Source organism: Trachurus japonicus, chromosome 17 (assembly GCF_045865225.1).
Source record: "Trachurus japonicus isolate A0001 chromosome 17, Traja_1.0".
NCBI classification, from domain to species: domain Eukaryota; kingdom Metazoa; phylum Chordata; class Actinopteri; order Carangiformes; family Carangidae; genus Trachurus; species Trachurus japonicus.
The window spans coordinates 5,596,688-5,614,262 of record NC_140923.1 but is presented as its reverse complement, the minus strand read 5'-3'; the positions used below and the strand labels follow the sequence as shown (position 1 = coordinate 5,614,262).

At 41.7% G+C, this 17,575-nt stretch overlaps 2 protein-coding genes across 3 annotated transcripts; both read left to right on the top strand.

Moving 5' to 3' along the window:
• The first annotated feature begins 9,237 nt into the window (after window positions 1-9,237).
• LOC146969858 (E3 ubiquitin/ISG15 ligase TRIM25-like) lies at window positions 9,238-11,072 on the top strand. 2 transcript variants are annotated; one of them, XM_085804072.1, is made up of 2 exons: window positions 9,238-9,919; window positions 9,953-11,072. In XM_085804072.1, exons 1-2 carry the CDS (start codon window positions 9,242-9,244, stop codon window positions 10,901-10,903), a joined length of 1,629 nt encoding a protein of 542 aa, XP_085660198.1. In that variant the 5' UTR covers window positions 9,238-9,241; the 3' UTR covers window positions 10,904-11,072. The 2 variants fall into 2 exon arrangements, with proteins under 2 accessions (XP_085660198.1, XP_085660197.1); XM_085804071.1 differs by having other exon boundaries at window positions 9,238-11,072.
• Window positions 11,073-12,663: 1,591 nt separating this feature from the next.
• LOC146969857 (tripartite motif-containing protein 16-like) lies at window positions 12,664-14,352 on the top strand. Its single transcript, XM_085804070.1, has one exon. The coding sequence runs from the start codon at window positions 12,694-12,696 to the stop codon at window positions 14,350-14,352; it is 1,659 nt and encodes a 552-aa protein (XP_085660196.1). The 5' UTR covers window positions 12,664-12,693.
• The last annotated feature ends 3,223 nt before the right edge of the window (window positions 14,353-17,575 follow it).

Below are 17,575 nucleotides of genomic sequence, written 5' to 3'. Positions count from 1 at the left end.
ATATAATTTCAAATTTGGTACATTTAGACCACCACGTGCTTTACTGCTGGTCAAGTGCGTAAATTTGATTCTGGGTTTCTTTTTCTGCCAAATAAAAGAAGAAATCATTTTTTGTAACTTTTTGAATTTAGCTGCTGAAATCCAAATAGGAAGAGACAGAAACAAGTATAACAGTCTGGGCAGAATGTTTGTTCTAACTGTCTCAATCCTACCAAAGAAGGATAGTGGCAATAATTCCCATCTTTCCAGGTCTTTTTGTATCTGTTCTATTAATTTCGCATAATTCAAATTGTACAGTTGAGATGCATCCGGGGAAATAATTATTCCCAAGTATCGAAATCCCTGAGGTGACCAGTTAAATTTGACCTTATCAGATAGTTCTGATGGCCAGCACCCATTTAACATCAAGGCTTCAGATTTCGATTCGTTGACTTTATAGCCTGAGGCCACACCAAAGTCTTTCAAAACTTTTAAAAGTTCAGGTATAGAAGTGCTGGGATCTCTAATGTACAAAATGACATCATCCGCGTATAATGATAATTTGTGATCCTTTGTCTTGTCTGATATACCAAGAATTAATGGGTTACTTCTAATTAGTTCTGCTAAGGGTTCAATACTTATAGCGAACAAAATTGGGGACAGGCAGCAACCTTGACGTGTTCCTCTTTTTAATGGAAAACTATCTGAGATATGACCGTTGACACGGACTCTGGAAGTGGGGTTTTTATATAGGACTTCGAACCACTCAATAAATGTTTCATCAAATCCCATTTTACTTAGGACATGCTCCAGAAATAGCCAGTCCACCCGATCAAATGCCTTCTCGGCATCAAGCCCGAGAAGCATTGATGGGTGAGACTGTGATTGGGCAGTTGATATTACGTTAAGCGTGCGCCTAATGTTGTTTATTCCCAGTCTTCCAGGTATAAAGCCGGTCTGATCTGGGTTAATCAACTTGTTGATGATCTTCTGGAGTCTTTTTGCTATTATAGCGCTCAATATCTTAACGTCATTGCATAACAAACTTATTGGCCTATATGAGGCACAATGTGTGGGATCTTTCCCTTCTTTGTGTATGACCGAGATAACCGCTTCTCCCCATGTTCTAGGTGGGTCTCTCGCATTCAGCGCATAGTTATATACTCTATGTAGAAGGGGAATTATCTCGGCTTGAAAACATTTATAAAACTCCCCGGGAAACCCGTCCGGGCCTGGCGATTTGTTATTTTTGAGCTTTTTAATAGTGTTTTTTATTTCTTCTTCAGTGATAGTTTCCATCATAGCTTTAGATTCATTTTGGTCCAGTTTGGTAAGGTTAATTTGTTGGAGAAGTTGTTTAATTTTTTCTGATTTATTGGGGGAGGTTGTTGAATCATAAAGTTGTTCATAATAATTAGAAAAGGCGTTGGCTATTTCTTTGGGATGAGACACCAATTTTTTTGAGTTTGGGCAAGTAACTTTTTGTATCGTTCGGCTTGCTTGTGCTTTTCTTAATTGGAAAGCGAGCAGCCTACTTGCTTTATTCCCTTGTTCGTAATACTTTTGATTAGTGAAGCGTAAGGCCCCCTCTGCTTTGTATGTTAATAAATCATTTAATTGCTGTCTACATTTACTTAGTTCTATGAAAATAGTGTCCTTATTTGTTTTTTTGTGTTCCGTCTCTAATTTCTTAATTTGTTCTTCTAATAACCTTTGATCTTTTTCGCGTTCCTTTTTCAATTTAGAGGATAATGATATAATTTTGCCCCTTAACACTGCTTTCGCTGTGTCCCACAAGGTGGAAGGGGAGACTTCATTATTATCATTTATGTCAAGAAAATTTTTAAATTCGTTTTTTATATCTTGAACCACCTCCAGGTTATTTAAAAGTGACACATTTAATCTCCATAGTTTCCGAGTCTTATTTTGGTCCATACATAATGACATAACCACTGGGCCATGATCTGAAAGGGTTTGGGGCTCAATGTTGCATTCATCCACTCTATGGGCTTCTTGTTTTGAAATACAGAAATAATCAATTCTTGAGTGACTCTTATGAACTCTCGAGAAGTGAGTGTAATCTCTGGTCTTGGGGTTTTTTACACGCCAAATGTCAACCAGTCCGAGCTCATCTAGCATATTACACACTGCTTTGGATTTGGATATTTGATATTTTTGTTCAAATGGAAATTTATCTATGTTTTTGTTTATCACGCAATTAAAATCACCCCCTAATATTATTATTCCTTTTGAGTTCCCTGCCAAAAGTTGAGCCACCTCCTTAAAGAACCCTGGATCGTCCTCATTGGGTGCATAGATATTCATAATTGTCAATACAAGTTCTCCAATGGAACCTATGACTATTACCCAACGACCTTTTTTGTCCTGGAGAACCTTCTCTGGGACCAAACATAAGGATTTATGGCAGAGAATCGTTACTCCCCTTTTCTTATGATTTTCATATGATGCACTAAATGCCTGCCCCACCCACCCCCTTTTTAACTTAGCATGTTCTTCCTCATTTAAATGGGTTTCTTGCAATAACCCTATTGAACAATCCAACCTTTTTAATTGTGCCAATATTTTTTTTCTCTTTATAGGGTGATTTAGTCCGTTTACATTGTAACTAACACATTTCAGAGTGGTCATTTTTTACTATGTGGGAAGAAGAAAAAAAAAAAGATAACATAATTCACCATTTCTCTCTCTCTTAACTGTCTTGGTACATTTACAAACGAAAATAGTGCATAGGGTCACCTTGCCGTAAAACAGAGAACATATGAAATTCCAAAACCAACTGGTAACTTGATAGAACTTCCAATGAGACCATGGGTTACCCTCATTAAAGAGACATATGGTTAACAGTCCATGTATAACCCACCCCTGATGTAAACCTAGTCCGGGCAGGGAGATGAGACTCCCTGGGAGGGGTACACAAAATGTGTGAGCAGCAGTCCGCGCAATGTCCACACTCTGCTGCATTAAGTGCCCAAATCAGTCTGTAATAAAAAAAAAAAAGGTGGAGAAAAAAAAAGAAAAGAAGGGAAAACCCTTACGTATCCTCTTGCCCGAGCTCTTAATTTTAATTTTCTCAAGCCTGTAAACATTTAGAGTTTAATATGCTTTTACTACACTCATGTTACCTTTACCATTTTATCTTTTATGAAAAAAAAAAAAAAAAAAAAAAAAGTTAGATATCTACTTTCTCATTGTCAAACCTTTCAGTGTCGATCTGTGTAGTAGCTCTCTCTCTCTAAGATGTCCCACTCATTTCACGTCTATTTCCATTCCTAGCTTTTGTGGAGTCCATGTCGTCAGTCGTTTCCATGGTGATCTGCACTGTTCATGATGATCTTGATTTCCTTGGGAGTCAGGGTCAGACCCATTTTCCCCTGTCTGCCCTGGGTCAGCCATCCGTCCTGTAGTAGCTCCCTCTCCAGGAGGTCCCGTTCATCCACGTCCACGTCCACTCCTAACTCCTGCAGAGTTGGTTGAGCTTCACAAAGAGAGGGGAAGGTTTTGACCCCGGTGTCCAAAAATACTCTTAGCTGCGCCGGGTATGGTGCTTGAGCTCTGATGTTGCGTTCCCTGAGCTTTTTAATGACTTCGCGCACTTGCTTTCTCTTTCTCTGAACATCCTGGGAGTAGTCTTGGTCAAAATAAACTTTTTTCCCCTGAAACTCCACATCTCGCTGGGCCCAGGCTTGTTGGAGCACCGTCTGTTTAACTTTAAAGTCCAAAAACCGCACTATTATTGATCTCGGCGGCGCTGTCGGCTTCGGCTTCGGCGTTATGGCCCTGTGAGCCCTCTCCAAGCATATGTTCATATCTTCCTGCAGTTTCAGATTTGACTTAAAGAGATTGGTTATGAACGGAATCATCTCTTTACCCTCTGCGCCCTCAGGTATTCCATACACTCTGATGTTGTTCCTGCGGAGCCTGTTTTCCATGTCATCCAGTCTAGCGGTTAGCTTAGCATCCTTACTTAGCAGGTAGGCTAGCGCTCTTTCTTGCCGTAGGCCCCGGTCTTCAGTGTCACTCACTCTGGTTTCGGTAGTGGTCAGCCTCTCCTCCAGTGTGTCTATCTGTTGTTTAATTTCGACCATTGACGTCTCCATCCGTGTCTGAGAGTCTTTAATTTGTCGTTGTGCCTCCCCGGACTCTTGTCTGAATCTCCGGAGCTCTTTTAGCATTAACTGTTCAGCTCCAGACTCATTGTTGGTTAAGTTAGCATTGAGCGTTAGCTGCTTTTGTTTCGTCTTCGGGTCATCATTTTTCCCCATTCTGGTGTCCATTTTAGTCTGTTTTTGGCTTGAGTTTGGCGTTTTTGTGGTCATTTTAAAGTTGCACGTGGGATATGGTTTGTTTTCAGGCTAATTTAAACTGAAATCGGGCAGAGCGATCTGCTTATGCGTCTGACTCGGGCATGGCCGGAACCGGAAGTCCTCACATCGGGTTACATTACGGAATAATGAACTGAGAATTTTTCTTCAAAATAAATTGACCTTCAGCTTGTTCACCAAACCTATATCGACTGGCACCCTGGAAGGGAAATTCAATTGTTCTGATTAGTACATGAATACTCCCATATGTTATGTTATTTTGTATATCATTCACTGAAGGCTTCATAAATGCTAGGAGTTATTTGTAAATATTTTATGGGTGGTTTATGAATGTTACTTTGCATGTCACTTTACTATACAGGTGGTGAAGGATTCATAACTACCCACTAAATTGGTGTCTGGGCAACATGAAGTGACTTTGATGAAACATCTGGGTAACACACTACTACACTTATGACTGTTCAATGAGGCCTTCATGAATTAACCATTGCAACAGAATGCTCAGAGCATGACGTATAAATGCTGAGTTATGCCTTATGAAGCTGCCGTGAATGCATTAAGAACACATGTTGACAGAACATCACAAACTGAGCTAAGAAGGAACTTTATCCGATACCCTTCCATATTCCAGGTGTCCTTCCAACTGTGTGATCTTCCCCAGACACTGTCCCACCGGGTCCAGCTACGCTGCTGACCCATGGCTACTGCCCTGGCCTGCCTGGCCACTTCCTCCACTGCCCTGACAGTCCTTTCCTTTAGCCTCCTTCCAGCTTGCTCAGGTGATGATTCCCAGGCCCAACCTCCAATGGGGCAATGTCCCTGTGATGTCTGCATGTGGCAAATCCTCCTCTGCTTCTTTAAGTGCTCTGCTGGCTTTCCATTTCTGTGATTGATTAGTGTGGGGAAAAGCATGATCATTTAATATGAACTAGTTACATATGATGCATCTGTGAACAGATCGACAACACCTCTGCTGTGCTGTAGATGGCGCCATATCACAGGGAGTTCAATGCTGATGATGGGATTCAGTTCCCACCAAGTCCACGTCAGACCGGATCATAAATACTTCCTGGTTCACACTCACAAAAAATGTCGCAGGATCATCAGGATCCAGACCGTCAAAACAAAACAGGAAGTATTTTTACAGTGCTGGAAGTAAAATTACATTTTTGTTTTTTTCCGTTTGCACCACAAGCACCATTTAAAGCAGAAGTGAGCTGGTGGATGTGACAGCGATGCCTCTGGGGTGGAGTGTGTCCTCTGTAAGACTGTTTGTCTCCTCCGTCTTCTTCATCTATCTCGTCCCTTAAGATTCACACGGCCCACAGATATTTACATGTAGAAGACAAAGAACCAATTAAATGCTGCAAGCCTTTCCTGTGTCTCCTGAACCTCGTTTAAAATATGAATAAAGAGCTTTAGATTGATACAGCTGCATGAAGCTGCTCAGCACTCTGCTCTTTTCTGAATAACATACAAATAACTGGACATCAGATAAAACACACACTGCTCTACTCTGATCTGTTTTTCTTTTACTTTGCTGTACATGTTGGAAATGTCAATAATATCACCTGAAACTCTTTGACCTGGCTCATAATTCTTACTGCATGTTGTTAAGGACAGTGAACAGTCAACACACTCTGTCTCTCACAAACTGATCCTCATGTTGAAATGTAGTAAAACCTGAAAAACCATCACTCTGGTCAGGCTTCAACTCTCAAATGTCATCCTGCCAATGTATTTCCTCATTCCCTCCCGTCACAGATATGCAAGTATGAAGACGGGTGGAGACAACATAGTGAACTGCAGCACATAATGAGTCTCAGTGCAGTGGTGAAGCAGCAGAGATCAGTTGTCATTCAGAGACAGAGACTGTTTCTGTTCAGACAAAGTCAAACAGACACTCTTGGGAGGTGAAATGGCGCAGAAAGTTCTCCTGGACCAGGAGATCTTCTCTTGTTACATCTGTCTGGATCCACTGAAGGATCCAGTGACTATTCCCTGTGGACACAGCTACTGCTTCAACTGTATCAAAGCCCACTGGGATGGAGAGGATCGGAGGAAAATCTACAGCTGCCCTGAGTGTAGAGAGAACTTCACACCAAGACCTGACCTGGTGAAAAATACCACGTTATCAGGTTTAGTGGAGGAGCTAAAGAAGACTGGACTGCAAGCTGCTCCTGCTGATCACTGCTATGCTGGACCTGAAGATGTGGCCTGTGATGTCTGCACTGGGAGAAAACTCAAAGCTGTCAAGTCCTGTCTGCAATGTCTGCTCTCTTATTGCGAAAAACACCTGAAGCCTCATTATGAATCTCCTTCATTAAAGAAACACAAGCTGGTGGAGCCCTCCAAGCTCCAGGAGAACATCTGCTCTCATCATGATGAGGTGATGAAGATGTTCTGCAGCACTGATCAGCAGTGTTTCTGCCCTGTGGATGAACATAAAGGCCGCAACACAGTGGATGTTTTACTGTCATCAGCAGAGCCCAGGACCAGAGCTGACTTCTTAAGATATTCACAGGAAATCACACTGGATCCAAACACAGCAAACAAATATCTGTTATTATCTAAGGGAAATAGAAAAGTAACACGAGGTGAGGATCAGTCTTATTCTAGTCACCCAGGCAGATTCACTTACTTTTCTCAGGTCCTGAGTAGAGAGAGTCTGACTGGACGTTGTTATTGGGAGGTGGAGTGGGGAGGAGGAGTTGATGTAGCAGTCGCATACAAGAATATCAGCAGAGCAGGGAGAGAAAGTGGGTTTGGAGGTAATGACAAATCTTGGTCGTTAGATTGTTCGAGCAACAGTTTCACATTTTGTTTCAACAAGATCAAGACTCCAGTCACAGGTCCTCTGTCCTCCAGAGTAGGAGTGTACCTGGATCACAGAGCAGGTATTCTGTCCTTCTACAGCGTCTCTGAAACCATGACTCTCCTCCACAGAGTCCAGACCACATTCACTCAGCCTCTACATGCTGGAGTTTGTCTTTGTTCTCAATCCAGAGCAGAGTTGTGTAAACCCAAATAGACAAAGATCATTGAAGGTGCAGTTGGTTAAAATCTGTATTTTAGTTTGACACTTTCTTTAGTCTCCATGTTTGTTGCTAAAAGCTCATTGCTGTTGTGTCTCTGCACTGCACAGAGATCACCTGTCAATCAAACATTGTGGGCGGGACTTTGACCTCTTGTCATTTCTTGTTGTGTTGATGTTTGAGTTTGTTGAGGTGGAGCTGGAGCCGTGGAGGAGATCACTGCTCATGATGATGTTTCTTTACCTAAACTCACATTTCTCCACATGAAAATAGAAACTTCTCTGAGCTCTAAATGTTTGTTGGGTATTTCTGTTGATGTATTTGTGTGTTATTGTTTATCTTCCATTGCATGGGCTATTTTATTTTCATTGTATACTGAAAAAACCTAGAATCACATTTACATTGATGTGTTTGTAAGATCAAACGTAGTTGTCCAAGTCCACGCACTAATCAGGTCTATGAGCTTTAAAGCAGAAGTAAGCGGAATATTTGTGTTAATATAAGTCTTAAATAGTTATATCTTCCGACGGCAATCACTTACATAGAGTGTTTGGTCCGAAACACGGGTCTGTCAGTCACTCGGCTCTGCTGTAAGCCGAGGAGAAAACATCTTGTATACTTCCTTGTATCCTACAAGCTTTATCCAATGAGGAGAGAGAACGGCATGAAGTGTGAACTGTGTGTGCAGCCAAGGGATGCGCCTGAATGTGGTGACGTAGGGACGAGGACCAATAGATCCATGACGAGGGTGGGGGCTGCTAACTCCATCGGCTGACAAGAAGATAGCCAAAACGACCGGATCGCTTACTTCTGCTTTAATCAGAGTGTAAATATCATGATAATAATCAATTAAGAGATGATTGACTACGTGTGTTAATGAAATCGCTGAACATGAGTCATTGAACAGACTTACTGATCAATGTGTGAACAAACTGAAGCTTCACATCATCAATAAAACTGTTTTAACCAAAGAATCAATCCAATCTTTTCTTGTGTCTTTGTTCCAGGATCTGATTCAAAGATGAGATCTGGAAATATGAGATTAATCATCTTGTTTTAAAAGTTATTGATGAGTTTCCGTCTTTGGATTCAGGGTATTTTTCGTCAATAGATCATTATGTCTTTAATGTCTCAGCCAGTCAGGAAATATTATTTTTTTAATAAAACAAGCTACACCAGAGAGAGAGACCAGTCTGAACTGTTGTTCTTTCCCCAACAACACATTTTAAATCTGTGATTCAACGTGTTTCTGAACCAAGAATTGAAAGTACGCTGATTTTCTCTACTCAAATTTATGTGACATATTAACTACCCTTCCTGTTGGTTAGGGAAAAAAATGAAGCACAAGTTCCCACGATCCAAGTCTATGCTGACAGTGCAGTTTAGAAGCAGATTAATTCCTTATATGGCAGATGAATTGTTGATCACACAGTTGGTTTAGTCTCTGGTCTTCATTTGGCCTGAGGTATTAGATCAAGGGTCAAGGGTCACACAATGTAACAGTATGAAGTTATTTATTTTGACAGCTGGAAAGGAAAACACATTCCAGCCAATGTGGAGAAGACCACCGATTCTCTTAAGATAGTTTACTAAAAAGAAATTCATATTGCCAGACGTGCATAGTATCCATCTTCAATAGAAAAGAACAACAATCCCAGGTTCCTCTTTAACAATGTGGCCAGGCTGACTAAGAACCACAGTGCTGTTGAGCCATGCGTCACTCCGACTCTCAGCAGTAATAGTGATTTCCGAACCTGCTCAAGGGACTTCCCTTTAGTTAACACTTACGGAACCAGATCAATCTGGTTTAGATCAGACCTCAAACAAGTTTCACTTCTGACTGAGCAACAGAAACTCAGACAGTCGTCGTCTGTGAGAGGTGAAATGGCGCAGAAAGGAGTTCATCTGGACCAGGAGACCTTCTCTTGCTCCATCTGTCTGGATCTACTGAAGGATCCAGTGACTATTCCCTGTGGACACAGCTACTGCTTCAGCTGTATTAAAACCCACTGGGATGAAGAGGATGGGAAGAAAATCTACAGCTGTCCTCAGTGTAGGAAGAACTTCACACCAAGACCTGACCTGGTGAAAAACATCATGTTAGCAGCTTTAGTGGAGGAGCTGAAGAAGACTGGACTCCAAGCTGCTCCTGCTGATCACTGCTATGCTGGACCTGAAGATGTGGCCTGTGATGTCTGCACTGGGAGAAAACTCAAAGCTGTCAAGTCCTGTTTGACGTGTCCGGCCTCCTACTGTGAGAAACACCTGCAGCCTCATTATGAAGCAGCTCCATTAAAGAAACACAAACTGGTGGAGCCCTCCAAGAAGCTCCAGGAGAACATCTGCTCTCGTCATGGTGAGGTGTTGAAGATTTTCTGCCACAATGATAAGAAGTGTTTATGTCTTGTCTGTCTTCTGGATGAACATAAAGGCCACGACACAGTCTCAGCTGCAGCAGAAAGGACTGAGAGGCAGAGAGAGCTGGAGCTAAATCGACAAAAAATCCGGCAGAGAATCCAGGATAGAGAGAAAGATGTGAAGGTGATTCAACAGGAGGTGGAGGCCATCAATGGCTCTGCTGATAAAGCAGTGGAGGACAGTGAGAAGATCTTCACTCAGCTGATCCGTCTCATGGAGAAAAGAAGCTCTGAGCTGAAGCAGCAGATCAGATCCCAGCAGGAAACTCAAGTGAGTGGAGTCAAAGAGCTTCAGAAGAAGCTGGAGCAGGAGATCACTGAGCTAAAGAGAAAAGACGCTGAGCTGAAGCTGCTGTCACACACAGAGGATCACACCCAGTTTCTACACAACTACCCCTCACTGTCAGCACTCAGTCCATCTACACACTCATCCAGCATCAATATCCGTCCTCTCAGACACTTTGAGGATGTGACAGCAGCTGTGTCACAGCTCAGAGATAAACTACAGGACCTTCTGAGAGACACATGGACAAACATCTCAGTGCCAGAGACTCAAGTGGATGTTTTACTGTCACCACCAGGGCCCAGGACCAGAGCTGACTTCTTAAGATATTCACGGAAAATCACACTGGATCCAAACACAGCACACAGACAACTGTTATTATCTGAAGGAAACAGGAAAGCAACATTTATGAGTAAAGATCAGTCTTATTCTCGTCACCCAGACAGATTCACTTCCTGTTTTCAGGTCCTGAGTAGAGAGAGTCTGACTGGACGTTGTTACTGGGAGGTGGAGTGGGGAGGAAGAGTTGATGTAGCAGTCACATACAAGAATATCAGCAGAGCAGGGGATGACAGTTTGTTTGGTCGTAATGACAAATCTTGGGTGTTAGATTGCTCCAACAACGGTTTCACATTTAGGTTCAACAACATCCAGACTCCAGTCTCAGGTCCTCAGTCCTCCAGAGTAGGAGTGTACCTGGATCACAGAGCAGGTATTCTGTCCTTCTACAGCGTCTCTGAAACCATGACTCTCCTCCACAGAGTCCAGACCACATTCACTCAGCCTCTACATGCTGGAGTTTATGTTTTTTATGGAGCCACAGCAGAGTTGTGTAAACTCAAATAGACAAAGATCATTGAAGGTGCAGTTGGTTAAAATCTGTATTTTAGTTCAACATTTTCTTTAGTCTCCATGTTTGTTGCTAAAAACTCATTGCTGTTGTGTCTCTGCACTGTAACTCACATTTCTTCACATGAAAACAGAAACTTCTAGGAGCTCTAAATGTTTGTTGCATATTTGTCTTGATCTGTTAGTGTGTTGTTGTTGTTTGGGCCTTAACAGATAAATCACCAAAACCTTCCTTTATCACTGAGCTTTGTTCTCACTGTGGAAACTAAGAAATCTACAATCACAATGATGTGTTTGTAAGATCAAATGTTGTTGTTGTCCAAATCCACTCAATGACAAAGTCTATGAGCATTAATCAGAGTGTAAATATCATGATAATAATCAATGAAGAGATGATTGACTAATACGTGTGTTAATGAAATCACTGAACAAGAGTCATTGAACAGACTTTACTGATCAATGTGTGAATAAACTGAAGCTTCACATCATCAATAAAACTGTTTTAACCAAAGAATCAATCCAATCTTTTCTTGTGTCTTTGTTCCAGGATCTGATTCAAAGTTGATGGAGAAATGTGAAACTAATGTGAGAGCTTAGATCTGGAAATATGAGATCAATCATCTTGTGTGTCATCTTGCAGACTTCTATAGAGCTACACTAGAGAGCATCCTGTGCCTCAGTGTGACAGTGTGGTACGGCAGCTGTACGGCAGGGGACAAGAAGGACCTGGCCCGGGTAGTGAGAACTGCACAGGGGATCGTGGGCTGTCGTCTGCCTGATCTGGACTCTGTTTACACCTCTCGAGTCCAGAAGAGGGCTAGATGCATCACCAGACCCCATCCACCCGGGCAGCGAACTGTTTGTACCGCTGCTGTCTGGCAAGCGGTACAGGTACATCAAAGCACCCACTACAAGGCTTAAGAACAGTTTTTTTTCCCAGAGCTGTGAAGGCAATCGCCCCCTTGTAGTGGCACACACGCGCACACACTCACACTCACATGTACTCTCCCTCCAGACACACTCAGACTTGCACTAATGCACTTTACTCCCTCGTCCCCAGCCACCCTACATAGTTGTGCAAACATCGCTGTCGCGTCTCTTTTTTTTCCTTTTTTAATTAAATTGTATCTTCTTTTTCTTCTATTCTATTTATTACTGTACTGTATGTCTGTGTTTTTAAGCCGTGGGTCCGAAGACAATTTCATTATCTAGTATAATGACAATAAAGATTCTCTACTTGTTTTAAAAGTTATTGATTAGTTCCTATCTCTAGGTTGAAGGTATTTTTTAGATAGATCATGAATATGTCTTCAGTGTCTCAGCCAGTCAGGAAATATTAGAGTCATTTATTAATAAAACAAGCTACATCAGAGAGAGAGAGAGACCTGTTGATCTGTTGTTTTTTCACCAACAATACATTTTAAATCTGTCACTCAAAGTGTTTCTGAACCAAGAATTGAAAGTACGCTGATTTTCTCAACTCAAACTTATGTGACATATTAAATATACCCTTCCTGTTGGTTAGGAAAAAAATGAAGCACAAGTTCCCACGATCCAAGTCTATGCTGACAGTGCAGTTTAGAAGCAGATTAATTCCTTATAGGGCAGATGAATTGTTGATCACATGGTTGGTTTGGTCTCCAGTCGTCACTTGGTCTGGAACTCGGAACTTCCCTTTAGTTAACGCTTATATACTGAACCAAATCAATCTTGTTTAAATCAGACCTCAAACTAGTTCCACTTCTGAACAAGTGAAACTCAGACAGTCGTCGTCTGCGAGAGGTGAAATGGCGCAGAAAGGAGTTCATCTGGACCAGGAGACCTTCTCTTGTTCCATCTGTCTGGATCTACTGAAGGATCCAGTGGCTATTCCCTGTGGACACAGCTACTGCTTCAACTGTATTAAAACCCACTGGGATGGAGAGGATGGGAAGAAAATCTACAGATGCCCCCAGTGTAGGAAGAACTTCATACCAAGACCTGTCCTGGTCAAAAACACCATGTTAGCAACTTTAGTGGAGGAGCTGAAGAAGACTGGACTCCAAGCTGCTCCTGCTGATCACTGCTATGCTGGACCTGAAGATGTGGCCTGTGATGTCTGCACTGGGAGAAAACTCAAAGCTGTCAAGTCCTGTTTGACGTGTCCGGCCTCCTACTGTGAGAAACACCTGCAGCCTCATTATGAAGCAGCTCCATTTAAGAAACACAAGCTGGTGGAGCCCTCCATGAAGCTCCAGGAGAACATCTGCTCTCATCATGATGAGGTGATGAAGATGTTCTGCCGCACTGATCAGCAGTGTATCTGTCACCTCTGCCTGGATGAACATAAAGGCCACGACACAGTCTCAGCTGCAGCAGAAAGGACTGAGAGGCAGAGAGAGCTGGAGCTGAGTCAACAAAAAATTCAGCAGAGAATCCAGGACAGAGAGAAAGATTTGAAGGTGCTTCAACAGGAGGTGGAGGCCATCAATGGCTCTGCTGATAAAGCAGAGGAGGACAGTGAGAAGATCTTCACTCAGCTGATCCGTCTCATGAAGAAAAGAAGCTCTGAGCTGAAGCAGCAGATCAGATCCCAGCAGGAAACTCAAGTGAGTGGAGTCAAAGAGCTTCAGAAGAAGCTGGAGCAGGAGATCACTGAGCTGAAGAGGAAAGACGCTGAGCTGAAGCTGCTGTCACACACAGAGGATCACACCCAGTTTCTACACAACTACCCCTCACTGTCAGCACTCAGTCCATCTACACACTCATCCAGCATCAATATCCGTCCTCTCAGACACTTTGAGGATGTGACAGCAGCTGTGTCAGAGCTCAGAGATATACTACAGGACCTTCTGAGAGACACATGGACAAACATCTCACTGACAGTGACTGAAGTGGATGTTTTACTGTCACCACCAGAGCCCAGGACCAGAGCTGGAATCTTACGATGTTCACAGGAAATCACACTGGATCCAAACACAGCTACACGTCTGTTATTATCTGAGGGAAACAGAAAAGTGACACGAGGTCTAGCTCAGTCTTATTCTCGTCACCCAGACAGATTCACTACATATCCTCAGGTCCTGAGTAGAGAGAGTCTGACTGGACGTTGTTACTGGGAGGTGGAGTGGAGAGGAGAAGGAGTTTATGTAGCAGTTGCGTACAAGAATATCAGCAGAACAAGGAGGGAAAGTTTGTTTGGATTCAATGACAAATCTTGGGCGTTATATTGTTCCAACAACAGTTTCACATTTTGGTTCAACAACATCGAGACTCCAGTCTCAGGTCCTCAGTCCTCCAGAGTAGGAGTGTACCTGGATCACAGAGCAGGTATTCTGTCCTTCTACAGCGTCTCTGAAACCATGACTCTCCTCTACAGAGTCCAGACCACATTCACTCAGCCTCTACATGCTGGAGTTGGTCTTAGCTGTATTGGAGACATAACAGAGTTGTGTAAACTCAAATAGACAAAAATCATTGAAGGTGCAGTTGGTTAAAATCTGTATTTTAGTTTGACACTTTCTTTAGTCTCCATGTTTGTTGTTAAAAACTCATTGCTGTTGTGTCTCTGCATTGCAACTCACGTTTCTTCACATGAAAACAGAAACTTCTCTGAGCTCTAAATGGTTGTTGCATATTTGTCTTGAATGATGTGTTGGTGTGTTGTTGCTGTTTGGGCCTTAACAGAGAAATCACCAAAACCTTCCTTTATCACTGAGCTTTGTTCTCACTGTAGATCATATTGATGTGTTTGTTAGATCAAATGCTGTTAAATCCACTCACTGACAAGGTCTATGAGCTTTAATTAAAGTGTAAATATCATAATAATAATCAATGAAGAGATGATTGACGTGTGTTCATGAAATCAAGAGTCATTGAACAGACTTTACTGATCAATGTGTGAACAAACTGAAGCTTCACATCATCAATAAAACTGTTTTAACCAAAGAATCAATCCAAGCTTTTCTTGTGTCTTTGTTCCAGGATCTGATTCAAAGCTGAGATCTGGAATTATGAGATTAATGATCTTGTTTTAAAGCTTATTGATTAGTTTCCAAATTCCACCTTTGGATTCAAGGTATTTTTGTTCAATAGATCATGAATATGTCTTCAATGTCTCAGTCAGGAAATATTAACAGTGGGTACGTTTACATGGACAGTTTAAATCGGTTTCAGAAAGGTTTGGGAGACCAAACTGATTGAAAATGCTTCATGTAAACACCTCAGACACTTGAAACGGGTTGATCCCTGCTGCACAGCTGTAGCACTTCCATAATCAATACTGTTGTAACCATAGGAACGCAATCACTCACGGCTGCGGGCACATTCGAAGCGTTTGTTTCGTCGGTGCATGTAAACACCCAAGCTGACATCTTCAAACAGATTGATTTAAACCAAACCTTTCTGAAACCGTTTGAAACTGTCCATGTAACGTACCCAGTGAGTCATTTATTAATAAAACAAGCTACATCAGAGAGAGAGACCAGTTTGAACTGTTGTTTTTTCACCAACAATACATTTTAAATCTGTGACTCAACATATTTCTGAAGAATTGAAAGTACCTACGCTGATTTTCTCTACCCAAACTTATGTGACATATTAAACATACAGGTTAGAAATGAAGTTCACATGATCCAAGTCTATGCTGACAGTGCAGTTTAGAAGCAGATTAATTCCTTAAATGGCAGATGAACGGTTGATCACACGGTTGGTTTGGTCTGCGGTCGTCACTTGGCTTGAGGTATCAGATCAGAGAGGTCAAAGGTCACACAACGTAACAGTATGAAGCTATTTCTTTTGACTGCTGGAAAGGAAAACACATTCCAGCCAATGTGAAGAAGACCATCAATTCTCTTAAGATAGTTTACTAAAAAGAACTGTGTATTGCCAGACATGCATAGTATCCATCTTCAATAGAAAAAAAGAACAATCCTAGGTTCCTCTTTAACACTGTGGCCAGGCTGACTAAGAACCACAGTGCTGTTGAGCCATGCGTCCCTACGACTCTCAAGAGATTTCCTAGCCTTCTTTACTGAAAAGATTGCAAATATTAGAGGAAGGATTGTCAGTAACAGACCACCGTCTTTCTAGAAGCACCTTCCAAACTTAGTGCATACAGCTTCTCCCCCATTGACCTGTCAGATTTAACTTCTGCAATTACCTCTTCTAAATTAGCTACATGTCTGCTTGACCCAGTCCCAACATGACTGCTCAAGCAACTTTCCCTTAGTTAAAGGAGAATTTCTGTTTGTTTTTTTTACAATCTGGACCTTATATAGCATAAGAAACGATCATTTACTCACCAGATAACTTTGGTGTCATTCGAGTCCTTCCGACGAAATTAGATCCAGCCGAGAGCCGCGTATCCATATAATGCAAGTATACGGGGCAGCGGAATGCAGCCTCTAAATAACACATTATCTGCTGCGAAACTTGTTCATTTCACCAATATTTAGTTATGATACACTAGTGCTAGTCCCCTCTGGATCCGGGGTTACCTGTTATCAACAGGTTGTGTAGGTTGTACGTAGGTTGACCTACTGACCTCTGACCTAGATGATATCATCTCTGACCGCTGCACGGCTCATTCTGATGATAATGATTCCACTTCGGGTCCATTTTTAGCGCAACTAGGCAGAGCCCTATAAGTCCAGGTTGTGGAGAGGAAGCATATGGAAGCTGATGTAAAGCTTATTTCAAGGTAATAGTAACTGATTATCTATGAATTAAAGCTGGGCTCATATCAGGAAACTCTAGGTACGACTACAGAGCCTTCAGTAGTAAAAGGTCAGCAGAGAACAGACAACACAAAACAGGTAGGTTTGAAAAATGTATTGTACAAAATTTTAATAATTCACAGTCCCTGCCTATCTAAGCCGGCTTCCTATGCACAGGTGCACAATAAAGGGGCCCCAAAATAAATAACTTAAAAGAAAGTGTCCCTTTGTGAGATTCCTCCGCAGATTTTAAGAAAATAAAGTTGCTTCGTTTGGAGTCCATGAAGTTCTTGGTGTGTGTGTGTGTTTCTTGAAGTATGTATGTTCTTTTCACTACCCGGGTAGGTTTACGTGTGGTCTTATCTGTATCTCAAATGAAGGAGCAGGATGATGATGGTTCCAAGACGCCACGGCCGGCCACACCAGGCTCTTGGTCCGTTCACTGTCGACTTCTGCGGTTGGCTCGCCACTGACCGCCAGGGTCAGGTTCAGATGATCTCTCTCTCATCAAAAAACCTATGCACACAGTACAGAATGCATTAGTTACTATTGTCTCATTTCTGTTTAAATCTGATCAACTTATCTCCATTATTCGAAAGTCTAATCAAATATAACCAATTGTAAAGGTTATAAATACTCTAATCATTATGTAAATGAATAGATACCCATCACACCACATAAGATAGGTCAGTTCCAATGAGCAATCAATTAATCAATAATGTACTTCCATCTCACAGCATAGAAATAAAATCATGACATTTCTGAAACCAGATATTTATATTTTTAACCTTTAAAATCTATTTAGCATCTTAATAGCATTTTAAACATCACATTTTAATCAAACATTTTAATATATTCATTCTTTTAACAGTTGAGATGAACTTCTGTTTCTCATATCCATATCAAACATGTATATTGGCAATTAAATGAACTAAATCACCCTTATTTTACATAAATAATAAAATAAAATAGA

What these genes read in the sequence shown, in the direction of transcription:
- LOC146969857 (XM_085804070.1), top strand. Translation starts at nt 12,694, where the DNA reads ATGGCGCAGAAAGGAGTTCATCTGGACCAGGAGACCTTCTCTTGTTCC.
- LOC146969858 (XM_085804071.1), top strand. Translation starts at nt 9,242, where the DNA reads ATGGCGCAGAAAGGAGTTCATCTGGACCAGGAGACCTTCTCTTGCTCC.